The sequence below is a fragment of the Theobroma umbraticum genome, unplaced genomic scaffold (genome assembly GCF_002168275.2).
Source record: "Theobroma umbraticum cultivar Fairchild unplaced genomic scaffold, ASM216827v3 scaffold_204.0, whole genome shotgun sequence".
NCBI classification, from domain to species: domain Eukaryota; kingdom Viridiplantae; phylum Streptophyta; class Magnoliopsida; order Malvales; family Malvaceae; genus Theobroma; species Theobroma umbraticum.
The window spans coordinates 587,029-603,202 of record NW_018397267.1 but is presented as its reverse complement, the minus strand read 5'-3'; the positions used below and the strand labels follow the sequence as shown (position 1 = coordinate 603,202).

Genomic DNA, 16,174 nt, shown 5'->3' with positions numbered 1-16,174 from the left:
TGTTGGGCCGAATTGAATTTTTCATTTGGGCTTAAGTCTAAAGTCCGTAATGACATGATTTGGGCTTTTTTTAGACAAGCCCATTACATTAGTGGATGAATAATTTTATTTTTCTTTTTTACAAAATTTATTCATTTATTTATTAAATAAATATGGCATGGAAGTTCTTGAAGATGTCATAAACCCTTTTGTATATTCATTATTTTATTACTTTTTTATTACTAAAAAATAAATTATATGATTTTTTTACTAACAAAAATGATATGATTAAGGATATGTTTGGTAATCAAAAAATAATTAGAAAATATTTTCAATGTAAATATTTTACATAAAAATTTAATATTTTTATTATTTAGACAAACTGTCAAAAACATTTTCTATCATATGTATATAAAAATATTTTTCTCTATCACTAATGGAGTTTTTTAGTATTAAAAATGATAAATAAGGTGTCATTTAATTTTTACTAATTTAGAATTAAAATGAAGAATAGATATGAAAACGGATAAAATAAATAATGATATTTTTTAAAAATATTTAACCATGTATGTATAACCATATATAAAAGGAAGCTCATGCTTTATCTTTGCACCACATCTGTGTGAAATTCCATTTGATTGACATGTTGTTGACCCATAAGATTGAAATAGTGGTCGCAGGATAGATACATGGCCTGTTAGGTGCCTCGCACCTCTTTTGCATTCATGTGAATGTGGATCATTTGTTCTTCCTATTAATAACTTGGTTTGTACAGAATCCGATTTTTTTTTACTGGTAAATTATCTTCCTTTAAATGAAAAATAGTTTATAGTAATTAAGTTATTTGGATCCTGCTAATGATTGTTTATAGATACCAATTAAGCATGCTTGTATATAAATATTTCATTTAATAATTTCTGCAATATAATCATTTATACAATTCTTTAATTCTTATACAATGTTAGTTTATAATTAAAGCAAAATTTTAATTTCTAAAAAAATTTCTATTTTCACTTTTTTATCATAATATTAAAAATATCAATATTTATCAATTATGTAAAACATTCAAAACCAATATTTATATGTATTCATCAAATGATTATCATCAAAAAAATTTTATTATAATTATTAGTAAATTTATTCAATTTATAAATAAAAAATTTGATTGCATTAAATAGTTTCATTAAAAAAAATTTTATTTTAATAATTTTGACTAATTTAAATATTAATATATTTTTAAATTTTTTAAATTTAATATTAATATTCATCAAATTTATATATTTTTATTTTCTCTTAAAAGTGTCTTATGTTACTTTGAACCATAAGACATTTTCTGTGATCAATAAATTTTTTCCGTTGCCTCAAAATATTTTACATTTGAAATCAATTTTTAATCTTTCAAAGTAAGTATAAATCCTAAACATTTTCTGAAAATAAAATATTTTTTAATTATTTCAATATTTAGTTTTACTAGGAAGGCTTCTCATTTTGGCAATACCTTGCTCATCCAAGTAGCCTTTTATCATGTTTGCTATCAACATTAACGTACACAAATTAAGACAAAACCTTCAATTTTCATGATTTATATTAAAATATCATAAAATATTATATATGTTCAATACATTTTAATATATAAAAGAAAAATAATAAATGTCTAAAACAGCTTTATTTTGAAATATCTCAAAAAGAAAACATGAATAAAGGCAATAGAGTATGAAGGGAGTTGAAAACACTGTTTCAGAGAAAAATCACCCAGAAATAGATTAAACAGGTGGAAATCTAATAACAAAAAATTGAAGAGTACATCTCCCAATTGCTTCCTTAAATCATTTCTTCGTATGCTTAATGTAACAGTTTGCTTCCGATTTCGATGCAGTTTACCCTACCAAAAATAATATCTCATCCCAAATGCATTTGACAAAACTATATGAACGGAGATATACTATTATATACTTTTTAACAGTCTGGAACTTATATATATAGAGAGAGCATAAATAGCCTCAAAGTGCATACAGGAGGTATGCATATGATAATATGACATAAAAATACCCATCAAATTAATTATAACAGTTTGCATATCAAATGCAGTTGGCCTTCAAGCTTTTCCGTACAGCTACGGCAGCCGTGAATCCGTGGTTACGTTTTTAGAGAAGTGTGGGAGAGAGATCCATGGGGAAGGGATTGCCCAAAACATTGTCCATGTAGTAGTGCGGATGGGTGGCATCCATTACCACGAACTGCATATCTTCAGAGGGCTTCCAGTGCCTTTTCCTTTGATTGATGAACCAGTTGTTTATTTGCTTCTGATCCAGACCAGTAGACTCAGCAAGGGCAAGCTTTTGCGACTCCTGTTGGAAGTGTTCGGTTTCACCACAGAGATCATGATTAACAAATAGTTTTAACGATACAAGATTGGCCATATCATTATCATATTGAAAGAGAATCCCTCAAGACTGCATGTCAGCCATTTATTAATGAGCAGTGTAATATGTTAAGCAGAGTTCCATATGCACAAATTAAGAGGCAATTGTAAGATTAAATCGAGGGAAATCTTGATAACAAGTTAATGACGTGCCAAAGAAAAAGTTTCAAGTTAGCAGTAGTCCTTGTGCATGTAATCAAGTCTTGAATCATGGTGAGCAGCTGATGCAAGTCTGAGAAGAGAAAATGTTGTGAGGCACCAGTCATCAAATGGGAGTAACATCTAAGGCACTGAAGTTGGAAGGAAAACAAAGCAATCTTTGAAAGGTTTTTTAAAGTCAATAATTGGATCTTCAAAAGGTTCATGGTTTATCGGCATTCTCAGAAAGGAGGAAGCTTCGGTTTTGCTTTAGCATTTGCAATGCAGAAACAGATACAACAATCCACTGATAAGTTGACAGACATGTACTTACCGATGGGTAAGGCCATTTGTAATGTCTACTCCACCAATCCAGCAACTGTTGCCTGGCTTCCTTAGGCAGCTTCCCTTTCTTCCTCTTCTTCATAAACTCCTGCTTCAGACTGCCTAAATATCCACTGTACTTCCGCAAAAGCTGACCTTTAAGTTCTCGATCTTCTGCAAGGGGATCTATGAAATTGTTGTTCACATCAACTTCTTCCTCAGATGATCCATTCCTGTCAGCAGCTTCTCCACAAGCTGAATACAAAATGAATCGGTAAGCATCTCTAACGAAAATATATCTCCTTGTTATTACTCAAACCAGCACAATATGGTGACGTATTCCTTAATTAATCAAGATTTATGGTATACTAATTCCTGTGTCACCAGAAAAAATCCTATTCTCTCGTCAACAAACGAATTCATTGAAGGACTAATGCAACGATCAAACCTGATAAACAGTTTAAAAACTGAGCTAGCTAATCTCTATATCTAGTTCGTTTTTGCATTCTTGCCCTTAGAGTATATGCTCAAGAGAAATAGTCTTCTACAGTACCTAGGTCACTAGGAAATCAATTTCTCCTTCATATAAAATAAACACACTAGTGACTAATCTATTGTTAAAAACCAAATCATCAGGATAAAAAAATGTATATGCTCATTTCATTGACATTGCCTTATTCGGCATAAAGGTTCAAGAGTTTCTAGACACCATGTTTTGATTTAACAAAAAGGAAAAAGGATTGAATAGACTTAAGTGCCTCAAATGCCTATAACGCCTATTTGATCTTTCATGCTCTATAGAGGGTGCTCTTTTAGGCTCATGCTAGTTAGAAAAAGTTTGCCTCACCAAAATGCAGTACCTCTAAATAATTCCCAAAGAGAAATTTGGCAAAGACAGTGGTCACACCAAGATTTATATTAATGCCTTCAAGAAAATCGTCATCTGACTATTGGTATAAGATGAAAAAACTTAACTCCTTAAGATGAAACAAAAGAACAATACCTACCCTCAATCACTAAGGTTAAAGAGGAGGCGGCACATATTTAGAGGCTAATTTAAGAACTACCGAAACGCTTATAAAATTATAGAAACCTAAAGAACATGTGCTCAAAGCATGATATACAGCAGTATCTGAGAAGAACTCATTATCACTTGAACATCTTCATTACGAAAAAAGAAACCGCATATCTGCACCATAAAGCATCTCACTCAACAATGACAATGACATAGGAGAAATATTAGTCTCATAGCTTAAGCTCATATAGGTTTAATTTGTTGCTCACCTGAGGAGAACACTCTGCTTGAGATTTAAATTACTGGATCAGTCATATAACCAATCATAAGGCCATAAAGATATAAAACATTCAAGCATGTAGGGTGAAGTTTGAATGCTGCATGAAGCATGAAAATTAGGGCCAGAATACAAAAGGGCTGCAGATTGCATAAATTAATGTATCACAATTAGAGAAAGAAAGAGAAGGATTCAAATTATTTCCTTGAGGATAAATTTTTGTACTTCAAAAACTATGCCATTTTTGTGTTAATTATATTATCAATGAATTGAAAATTCAGCCTCATAAATAAAAAATCTCGAATTTCTAAGTAAAAAAGTATGTGTCTGGAATAGACTAGTGCCATTACTTTACGAACAAAGTAATTCAAAATAATTAAAAAAAGTATCATCAAGCACATTTATATAAAAAAACAAATCATCATGGTTAACTGCACTCGATGGAACAAAGAGCTTTAGTTTTCAAACATATAATCTTCTAAGGACTTCCACTGCTCAAGGCAAGTGCAGCAAGCAGCTGATGATCAATGCTCTAAGAAGCACCACAAAGAGGTACCCATGAAGAATTCTAGTGGCCATTCAAAAAAACATATCCTTTACTCTCAAGAGCATCAGTCCCTATGTATGAACCTTTCTGCACTTTGCATTACCGTTGCAAGCAAAAATCCCCAAATCTGCGGTTGTAGTTCATGTATCTCTACACTCAACTTTGTAACCTGGGAACCCTAGTTTGATCTAACCCTTAATTCTTACAAATTTTAATCATTCATTATCAGATCATAGATATAACGCTTGGTGTATATAGTTAAACCTTCTACGCAACAAGCATACAATTATTACTACATCATTGCAAACGATGTAGGCTGTAGCCCCAGCTAGGTGCAACATATTCCATTTCCGGAAGGCTTTGCAACCAAACTAGCTGATAGCTAGTCAGTAGCCCAGCAATTTCCTTCTTCACTTCAAATTCTTCAATATAGCAAACCAAAGTTTACTGGCTTTTTCATTTTCCAGGATACACATCTCCTATGTTACAGCTGGCATAAGGTTGGCAAGCCATTTCCTTCCCTGGTTGAACTACGAGAAGGTGAAAAAACGTGTCCATATGTAGCATACCAGAAGAATTCACAAGAAAGCACATCAAGAAAGTAAATCAAAGCAGGGAATTATGTACTATTGTTTAGTGTGGATACCCTAGTTAGAGTAAAACAGTTCTATGACCATTGTGAAAGGAGTACCAAAATTTTAGAGTATAAAAGAAGATGTCAAAAGAGTTAGCAAGAAGAAGAAAAAAAACTTAAAACACCGGTCTAGGAAAGAAGCTCCTCTTACAATACATTATTTGGTCAATTACCGAAGCTACATGTCCCAAGAAACATAGACATGCATGGCAGATTGTTTTAATATTAGCAATACTCCAAAATTCATAACATGAAGCAGTCTGAAGGTGGTGATGCTAAGAAAGTACAGGCACACGCAGACAAAAACGAGAGAGAGAGAGTATTATCACCAGAACTCGGAGAGGACACTGTCAGCGCTTTGAACTGGCACTCGACCCTTTGGAGGAAAAGCATGGCTTCCTTGAAGGGTTTGGAGAGCTCTTGCTCGTACTTTGTCAGCATCTCGCAATATGCCTCCATGAACTGATCGAGAGCTGGATCTTCACCTAAGCAGCCGGTGCCAGAGGGACCCATAGTGGCGGCAGATGCACATGCTTCTTCTAATCTCGCCACCACTTCAGGTGGTGCTCCTACCTGCTTTGGTTTTGTTAAATAATGCTTTCATTAGAAAACCAATGATCTCTCTTCGCTATTAGGAACAAAAAATAAAAGAAAAAGGAAACTTAACACTCATGTCTCTATCACACGTATATCTCACTCACAAAGAGTTCTGACCTCTCGCTTTCATGACAGAAAAATCTTCAAGATGCAGTAAAGCAAAACATGAGAAACTAGTTCGATGATACGGGTATAAAAGATTTTCCCTCTCAGCTAAAAATCGTTCAATGAAACGAGACAATTTCAAAGAAAAGGAGGAAGCGATGAGTGCATGTTTTGTGTGTGTTCTGCTTGTGAGAAAAAGACTGGCGGAGAGAGTGTGAAGGAGAGAAAGGGAAGGTTTTATGGGCAAATGGGTTGCAGGTTTATGAGTCAAGTAATTTGGTTTTCACCTTTTGACAATTGACATAGGCGGCCAAGAGACGGTGGTAGTGAGGATGAGCCATGATCTTGGCCTTGACAGAAGAAGAGCTGCCATCGTTGGTCTCCATGAAATAACATCCGGTATTGTTGTTGGTGCTGTTGTTGTTATTGTTGTGATCGTCAAGAATCATGGAGGAGCCACTGCTGCTATTGTGGTTCTGGTCTTGATTGTTGGTGGGAGGTAAGGGAAGAAATAGGGAGTATGAGTCTGAATTCGGAGGATGAGGATGATGATGATGATGATGTTGATGATGAGGATGAGAAGTCATGAGAGGCATCATCGTCATAGGACATAGTCCATGACCATTGTGTCCAAAAGCTATCATGCAAGAAGTGCTATTGGAACCACCTTCCATTATCTCTCACTATCTTATCTTTCTTTTTCCTACTAGTTGTTTCACTTGGGGGCTTTGCTATATAACAACATAAGCCACTCTCTCTCTATCTCTCCTTCTTTTCTTTCTCTTGCTTTCTTGGTTTCTCTCTCCTACGCAATCCTTTTTTGCCCTAAAAGATTGTTTTATCTCCAGAACTCTCCCGAGATTTATGCTTCAAGAACCAGGCTTTTTACAGGAAAATCCTAAATAGTGATAGTAGTATAAGTAGGAGCAGCAGCAGCCAGCAGCGGCAGCCAGTCAGTTGTAAATGAAATGTGGGTTTTTACTCTCTTGGCTGGTCTGGCAAAGCCTGCTCAGATTTCCTTTGGAAAATGGGTGTTTATCTTTCTGCTCATTAACAGCATTAATTCTCACTTTCTATTCTATTACACTCTCTCTCCCTCTCTCGAGCGTTGCTCTTCTTTAGAAGAAAAGAAAGAAAAAGAGAGAATACAGAGAGAGAAAGAAGGGTTTCTGTGTTTCAGTAGGATTGCACAGAGCGCACGCGGGTTATACAGAGAGAAAGGAAGAGAAAATAGAAGCGAAGGTGCAGTGGTTTCATGCTGTGTTGTTATCTTTGAGGCGCTGGATGCAAAGCTTTACCTTCCCGATGAAAACTCTTCCCCCTCTTTCCTTGCACTGCCACTGCTGCACTGCCATTACTGGCAAACATTAGAAAAAGGAGAGGAGAGAGATTGAGATTAGATATACTCGCATACTTATTTTATTTGTTTTTTCTCAGAACGGAAGAGAAATTAACGAGAATACAAGATACAATATAGAAGGGAAAAGAACGAAAGACAGAGAGAGAGAAAGAGAGGAACGATCAAATCGAGGAAGAGCCAAGAAGTCTCCTAGTGACGGAAAGAGGGAAAGGTTTTTGGGGCACGGAATCACAGTTCACATACTCCTCTCTCTCTCTCTTTCTGAAGGAACTGTGCTCTTTCACTCACTGGGTTTTTGATAGCAATCTGTCCACTCATTTGATATTCGCACTTATGTTGTCCGCTTCTACCCTTCAAACCCTACCACACTACTCAATACCAAACTAATAATTTTGGCAGGATTTCTTGCTTTTCTTTTCTTTTCTTTTCTTTTCTTTATACCCTTCCTCCCAGAGTGAAAAACAATACAGTATAGTAGTATACTATGTTCTTAAATCTTTAGTTTGTATAATGGAAAAGAAAACTACACCCTGATTTGTGGCTTGTGGTCTGATGAATTAGGACATAGTTTGACGAAATTGTGATTTGTTTCTTGTTGGGTGGCAGCGTGCAAGCAATCTCTCAAAGGAAATAAAGCTCTCCGGATGGTTCATAGATAAGGGTCAGTGAAGATAAGCACACTGGACAAAATCTTTTCCTAGAGATTTTAAAAATCTTTTATACACTCATTGTTAGTCCCAGTCATAGCATCTAATCTGCAATTATTTAACATAGAAAAAAAAGCTAGAAAAGCTGGTAAAGCAAGTGGGACAGTCCGAATGTCTCTCTCTTTCCCTCTCTCAAATTTAAAGGAAGTCGTAGTAGCCCTCTCTAGCCAGCTCCACTGCCCCTGTGACTGTGAGGCACCATGGGATACAGCTCCAATTAAAGTTGAACAAATTGTCTCTTTTCCATTGTCTCCCTATGATGCACCTAATTCTTCTAACAGTTCTCCCATGTTATGGTATCCTCTTTACTACTTCTACTCCTGGTTTGTCACACTACTCTTCTGCAATGGTTACCAGGGATAGTACTGACTACCAAGGCCTTTTTTCCAACGTTTCAGACTACCTACAGCACTACGTATACATTAGGATTTATCTTAATTTATGATTTTACTGTTGCTTATTGGTTTGTGCCGACTCCATTGATAAACTTGATCATCGTGGCAAACATGCATGGAGTGATAGCTTTCTCATTTCATCTCGGCAGCTTGCCAGGGTGTCTGATTGGTGGACTACATTTTGGCTGCATGCTCCCATGACCAAAGGATAGATCATGTCGTGCATGATCAATCCAAATTGTAAGAACAGATTTGATAGCATTCCGAAACTTGTTCTGATTCTGCAATTTAAATTCAAACTCTTTTACACTCGGAGAATCTTATAATAGCTTAGAAGTACATCGACAGGGATGTATACTGCTGGCTGCTGCAAAAGGCCACTGATGTGCTTCTTCCAGGGAAAAGCACCACCCAGTCCTTAAGTGCTGTGGTAGTAGTATTTATTCTTCCCGAGTGAAAAATGTGGAAAAACTTCAGTCGATCTACTGTCTATGCATAGTTGTTCTATTAAATCCTGGTACACATGGCACCACCTGCCGTGTCAGATTGCAAATTTCATTTCTTAACCTGATGTTTGACGTTTAGCTGCACTGCCATCCGAGTCCCGCTTGGAACATGTCTGCCGGGTTTGCATTTTCTTTTTCAGCCAATAGAAAGAACTCTATCATCCAAGAAAGTAGAGCGATACAGACACACAACATACACCAAACTTTGCTGCAAAAGAAAGAACATAGGCAGACGCATGATTATTGATACATGAACCACAACAGATTTTTCCAATCAGTAGGTAAGGTGGTAAATTCCATCGTGCTTAACAAATCAATCCGAGATTTGACCCTTGCCCCACTCAATTATTAAGCAAAATCAAGACAAAGGAAACTGTTCCTGCGGGCATGCTTCAGGTTTTTGTGGTTTTTCGTTCGTTCTTTGTGTGCACAACAGACAACGGTTCTCCGAATTGCATTAGTAATTTCCTATAAAAGCCATCAAAGGTTTAACTTATTTTTCTTTCCCTCCTTCCACTTCAACATCTGAGTTAAGGGTTCGAGACTCTGAGTCAGGGTTAGGGTTAGGGTTAGGGGCCAAGGGCAGGGCTAGGGCTGGAACTTAAACTGAGAGAGAGAGAGAGAGAGAGAGGGTATCGTACGCGAATCCATCACAACAGCGTAAGAATAAAAGCAGAAGGAAAAGAAGAAAAAGGGTTAGAGAGACGTCACTGGTTGGGTGAAGTGAAGCAACGCTGGGTGCGTGTGGTTGATAGTTGGAAGGCTAGCTCCCAAGCTCCTTTACAAGCAAAAGCTTTTTTTTTTTTTTCTTTTATTTTCTTCACTTCTGAATCACTTTACGTCATTTCCATCAACAGTCGCATGATGGGTAAGGTTTAAAAAAAAGGAAAAAGAAAAGAAGAAAGGAGAGGGGGGAGAGAAGGAACAAAACACCTGCTACTGCTGCTACCTGGAGATTCAATAAATAAAGTTTTGAAGTTTGAAAGATAGATAGATGGATTAGATGTTGGGGTTGGGAGTATATTTTCCAAACCTTTCTTTTTCTCCTCTTGACCACTTTGTGTCATGAGCCCCTGCCCCCTTCCCTCAGAGGGCAACCAATCAATAAACAAAAACACACCACCCTTTTTTCCGCCATTATTGTAAGCTTCATTAGTTCATCTTTTTAAGCTTGTGTTATCTCAAAGCTATCATTAGAAAGATAATCCACTTTTTGAACCATATATAGCCATGAATGAACCGTTTCTAATAACAGGCACGCAATTAATCCGATTGATGAGGATCATGGGGGAATGGCATAGCAGCCAATAGACAGGATAATTGAGGCTAGACTCTATATTTTCCAACGCTTCCTTTTGCTACCAACATCAAATAAACTTGAAACACTTCATACAAAAAAATTAGTGCTAGTAATGTACATGAAAAGTACTCCATAAATTACAACCGAATTTGGCTATTCTCGCTAATAATCATATCAACTACTACATTTGATACATAAATTTTATTATGAAAATAAACCCAAATTACGACTTTTTTTAATATTTTTAAAATGTTTTCAAAAAGTTGATTTTTTCGGTCGAGTATTTTTTTTTTATTATTAATGTTTCATTTTAATTAATTGTTTTATTTAAGGGCAACAACATTTGAAGTTGGTGTTGATAACATGTAGTATGATATTATTTCTCAACTTGGATTGCAGTCCAAAGCTTAAAAGTATGGCAATGATTTAACAATTTTAGTTCTCCCACCATGTGGTCATTATTTAATCCTTTGGAAGGGTCGTCCAAGTGCCTTAAAGGAAGGATTAATGGTTCAAACATCAAACCCAATGTTTAGAATGACATAACTTGGGGACAAGGGGTAAAGGTTAAGTTTTGTACTTTATTTCCTTTCTTAGTTATTAGCTGCAAATTTTTTTTATATATTATTACGAAAAAAAATATATTAAGTGTTTAAAAATAGAAATTGAATTTCATGTATCATGATAAAAAGAAAAAGACAAAAAGTGCATTGAATTATTAATTAATTACTTTAGTATTCTTCTTATCTATTCTTTTCCCATTAAGTGGGCTTGTGGGAATAAATAACCATTTTTAGATTATTAAGTACAACTACTATTGTTAGTTTAATGCTAACTTTATTAACATTTATTTGCATTTTTTTTTCTCCTTTTGGGTAAAGACAGCCATGTTAACTTGTTGAAGTACCAGTAGTCTAAACCAAACTTTCACCTCATTTTTGGCACTTTCCTAATGAAAAGAAGATCATTAGTTAAGTGCTTTCACAGAGGCATCCCACCTTGGTTACCAAGATAATTAGAACAGTTAAAAACAAAAGCATAATCCCTGAGTTTGACAGCAAAGCAGCTTTTATCTTAATTATTATCAGAGCATTGGTCATGACCATAAATAGGATAATTATGATTAGAATCATGGGGTCAACTTGCAGAGCTATATTAGGGAATTCCCCTTTAGAGAAACAACAAATTGCATTTCAAATCTCACCTTCACCACACAAGGAGAAATACCCCACCATGCATCCTTATCATAGCAAAGCAAAGCAAATCTTCTCAAGGAGTTGGATGACACTTAGACTGCTTAGGATGTGGATTTGACATAATAGATGTTTTTTTTTTTATAATAGATGTTTATTTATGTATTTGATTCATAAATTTAGGACGAATAATACAATAAATTTTGACGATAACGCAACTTTTTATGTAGTGAAATCTTAAGAACGTACAAATCCTTGTTGTTTCTTTTCCACATGAGATACCTAGGTCATAGAGGCATTTTTATGTTCTGTTTCATGACAAGACTCCTTTATACCCAGACATACTTATCTCATTATTCAATCTATGGTATGGTATGGTATAAAGGCACCAAAACTCAAAGGACCATGTACCAGATTTGTGGTTCGTGGCTGGCAAATGAGCGGGGAGGAGGGGCCCTTGGTCGACCAAACCCGATTGCATAAATCTTTCTAATGGGGAAGTATTTGATAGTTCTGGCCGACATCTTGCTTTTTCCCTGTCCAATCTACACACCACCATCAATGGAGATTAAAAACCTGTTGGACTCGAGCAAGGGTGAGATGCTAGTCGCTTCCCCGGCCAAGCCTCTCCCCCTTTTTTACCAGAGCATCAAGGGTGGGAGTCGTACATGGAAATATTGGTGAGCTTAAGAATAAAGTGCCTATGGTATAGCAACTTTCGGCTTGTATAGATCTGTTATTGATCATGTACTGGTAGAAAAAATGGCTGCTTGGAATGTGCTTATGGTATCACTTTGAATGAAAAAAGAAAGGATTAAACAATTCAATCCAATTCAAAAACAATCAGCCCATCAAAATCTGCTACCTGTATATAGTAATGGTTCATAATCGTTCCAGTTGTTGGATATTTTTCCAAGTGCTACAATAGGCAGCTTTAGTAATGACTAGATAGAAACTTTCCATGCAGGCCAGCTAGAGTTTCTGAATGACCACGGAATTGGCAAGGCCTGCCTGCTCTATGGTTTGGGTTGGATCAGTAAGAAGTTTAGGAGGGAATCCCATTATCTGCAATTGATAATGTATTGCACCCCCAGGCCTAGAGGCATTGATGAAGGCACGGATATCATCGACGGTGTGGTGCAAATTGAATTGGGCTATCATGCGAGTCCCATCAGCCAACCTAAGCTGAATTGAGGTTGATGGTAAACTTTCATCTACAACCACGGCAGGAGTAGGGTTTGGAGGAGCGTTGAGAGGAGTGGGACTGATGGTTGGTTCAGGAGCTGCCGTAGAACTACCGCTGCTACCAAGAGTTCTTCCTACACCCTGAAATGCTACATGGCGCTGCTTCTCTGGTTCCTGCAAAGAGACAAACATAGGAATGACATCCTCAAATGGTGTCCTGAATGCATGTTAAAGAAGGACACATACGCAATTTCGAAGGTCCTTTCCATAACTTTCTAAATTCTACAAATTACAAACTTACTGACAAAAATAATGCTTATATGAGAAAGAGAGAGACTCACAGGGCAGTTCTCATCCCTCCTTATCAGATTGACATGAACCGCAGACCTTCTATCAGCAGGCTCAAGCTCTTTTGGACACTCAGACTTTCTGATGCTCTGCATTGAGATGCAACAAAGTTGTCAATACAACAAAGCATTCTGAAACACAACAAACAGTTAATGTCTGCTTTAAAAAGTGAACATGTATAATGAAACGCCTTCTACAATATTATTGCAGACTTTCACTCCAAAAAACACCTCCAAATCACATGTCACTTTATTTCTCTTCTTTAATTTTATTTTTTCCGTAGGTGTCAAAAACTTAATTGCTACTACCTCTAAGAAAGATGCGTTGTCAGGATCATCCAACCTCCTCAAAGGGCCATCATTTACAGTGAAACCATTGCTCCAGAAAACTATGTTGTGAATAACAGCCTCAGGCTGCTGAGGTGCAGAAGGTACAGTTTCCCCTGAGAGTAATCTACCGGTTCCGGTGAAACTTCTTGAACTTGATGATGGATGAAGATGTTCAAGAGGTCCTTCTACTGCTCCCAGTTGCCTAGCTTGATTGAAAATCTCATCTACATCATTGTTCTTTGAAGGATCTTGAACAAGCATGCCACTGCAAAAATTAGAGTTATAGTTGGTCATCCTCAAGCATTTTATCATAATATCATAAATGGCAGGTTTGGTATCTTTTTTACATGAACTCTGAGAAAGCTTAGTGTAAAAAAGAAAAAGGCTTTATCAACAATAACTAGAATGATAAATGCATATTTATAAATCAACCTGTTCCTCAACCTTGCATCAGATTTACAGATCAAAACATAGCATCTGGCATTTAACTGGAAATACATCCAAACAACCGGTACTATAGACATTCCAATACTTATCAATAAGAGAAAGCAATCTTCTATTGCTAACATGCAGCAAAACAACACAAACTTCTTGAATGAAGCCCTATCAACTTTGTCTAAAAAAAATTTAATTTGTGATCATGCATGCCACTACTGCATGCCATGGTAGGAATAAACTGCGTCAACAAGGATAAAATTTGCTTGCAGTGAACTTTTGCAGCAGAAAAAAGCTACAGATGATATACTTCAATGTTTATGTGCTTATTCAAACGAGACAAAAGAGTTACTTATTATTCACCAAAATTTGCAAAGCCAAACCTTAATGAATGCCTGTCCCAGAAATAATTTAACGTGCACTCCATGCATAAAACCTCAAATTGAGCACAATACAAGTACAATAGAACTGTCTATGCAATTGCACAAAGTGATGCACATAGGCCAACTAAAATGCCTACAAGAACATCACTAATGAGTAATGGCTGCCAAACTCGAACAAAAGAGTGCATACTCAAAAACTGCCTTGACATAGTAAGACAGCTTATTAATATCCTTTAAAATCCAATATCTTGCACTTAACACTAAAGTAAATCAATGCTATTTACCCTTAGAATCAGTACTTAAAGGATTAATTCAACATGATCTACCATTCTGGGAAATGCAGGTTCTTAGATGCACTTATGTTAGGTTTAAGATGCTGGCAAACTTTAAAAAGAATGCAAGGCTGACCATCGCTTGGTCTCTTATAAACAGCTCATGGAACTTCATCAAGGTGGTCTATGAATAAGCTCTCTCAAACAACCATCCAAAGAAAGAACAATCTACCATGCTTGAATTTAATGCTTTGGTTTATCTTATTATCAAGCAGGCATAGGCTTCCCCAGCACCAAAAAACTAATTTTCAGTGTGAAAAGCAAAATCATAGAGCGCAGCATTAACTCCTCAATCCCACTCACATCTTAAAGTCTCCAGATCAAATCTCCCCAAAGTACAAGGTGAAGATCTAAACTACTCTGGCAAACTCCCCTACTAAGTTCTTACTCAAATCTTCGTCCAAATATTAAGTCCTTATCCTAATCGACATCCTCACTGCATAATTCCAAAGACAACAGCCAAAAGCTCCCCTTTTTCATTGTAATATTCAAATTCATCCTCAAACATAAAACTTTAATAACTTAGCAATTCTTCAGCAACCCATCAAATAATTCGCTGATAATAATTAGGGAAAATTTAAAAAAAATAAAAAACAAGAGAAGACCTTTTCTCGCCACCAGTGTAGTACTCCTGGGGGCTATCGGAATCGCTGTCGGAATCAGGTCCAGACCTTCGGTTCAGATCCGAGAGCGTGCGTATACCACCGGCGCGGCTGCTGCTCGACGGCTTCGCTGGTTTCTTGTCACGTGAGGCCATCGGTCTTGTCTGATTCTGCTTTCTCTGATTGAGAATAAAGTTTGGAGAGAGAGAGAGAGAGAGAGAGAGGAAATTCTCTGGCTTCAGCTAGAGCCTACAAGAAGAGTAAGCTTGATTTCTTGTACATGGACACATGGACGGACGTGCTCTTTTTTAAATCTTTTGGAATCAGACTCACATTTGCTACATTTAATTCCTCTTTTTCGTCAATCGGTCAACAACTCAACACTGGATCTTGTTGTTTTCAGCTTCCAGTGTCTTTACAGACATGTTGTCGGCTGGATTTTATACGTCAATCGAAGCCCAAGGGCCTTGGACCTTTTCTTAAAAGATAATGGGTTCATAGATTCGCCATTAAAGTGGGCTTTGAGCTTATCAGTCTATTTTAATCCAAACTTGAATTCAGACCTGTTAATCGATTTCCAACCGAATAAACCGATTGAAAGAAAGTAAATTCGATTAAGTTGATTTGATTTGTTGGATTTTGATTTTAATCAATTATTTAATTTAATTTGTTCAGTTATTTTGATTTATTTTTAATATTTAAAATTATTACTATAATACTATAATATAAAATATCAAAAAATAATAATAAAATTGACCAAATCATCAAATCAATTGATTATTTTGAAAGTAAAGCTATGTGATTATTTTGATTTTAGAATGTAATTTGATCAGTTTAATTATTTTTTATAAAAATTTGAATAATTAAATTTTAAAAATTTTAAATCTAATCAACAGAGTTAAAGTAAAGTATAATTAATTACTTTTTGTTCAAATTAAGCTTATAAGCATGATCCCATGACTCATGATGCGATCAACTCCTTTGAATTAGTTCTGTTATTTGATAATTAGGATCTTCACTTGGCTTAATTAATCATGTGCCAAGGCCTAATCATGGAAATG

At 36.0% G+C, this 16,174-nt stretch overlaps 2 protein-coding genes across 4 annotated transcripts; both read right to left on the bottom strand.

Annotated features, from left to right (window-relative positions):
- Positions 1-1,758: 1,758 nt before the first annotated feature.
- STM (KNOX/ELK homeobox transcription factor) lies at positions 1,759-7,655 on the bottom strand. 3 transcript variants are annotated; one of them, XM_021438432.2, is made up of 4 exons: positions 6,326-7,329; positions 5,666-5,912; positions 2,874-3,118; positions 1,759-2,327 (listed from the first exon to the last, which is right to left on the bottom strand). In XM_021438432.2, the coding sequence occupies exons 1-4, from the start codon at positions 6,710-6,712 to the stop codon at positions 2,124-2,126; spliced, it is 1,083 nt and encodes a 360-aa protein (XP_021294107.1). In that variant the 5' UTR covers positions 6,713-7,329; the 3' UTR covers positions 1,759-2,123. The 3 variants fall into 3 exon arrangements, with proteins under 3 accessions (XP_021294107.1, XP_021294108.1, XP_089640932.1); XM_021438433.2 differs by having other exon boundaries at positions 1,763-2,327; positions 5,666-5,909; positions 6,326-7,328; XM_089784806.1 differs by lacking the exon at positions 6,326-7,329 and adding an exon at positions 7,337-7,655 and having other exon boundaries at positions 1,765-2,327; positions 5,666-5,909.
- A 4,637-nt stretch (positions 7,656-12,292) lies between these two features.
- On the bottom strand, positions 12,293-15,496 carry LOC110423997 (plant UBX domain-containing protein 4-like). Its single transcript, XM_021438452.2, has 4 exons — positions 15,117-15,496; positions 13,341-13,626; positions 13,026-13,121; positions 12,293-12,858 (listed from the first exon to the last, which is right to left on the bottom strand). The coding sequence occupies exons 1-4, from the start codon at positions 15,266-15,268 to the stop codon at positions 12,472-12,474; spliced, it is 921 nt and encodes a 306-aa protein (XP_021294127.1). The 5' UTR covers positions 15,269-15,496; the 3' UTR covers positions 12,293-12,471.
- Between the last annotated feature and the right edge of the window lie 678 nt (positions 15,497-16,174).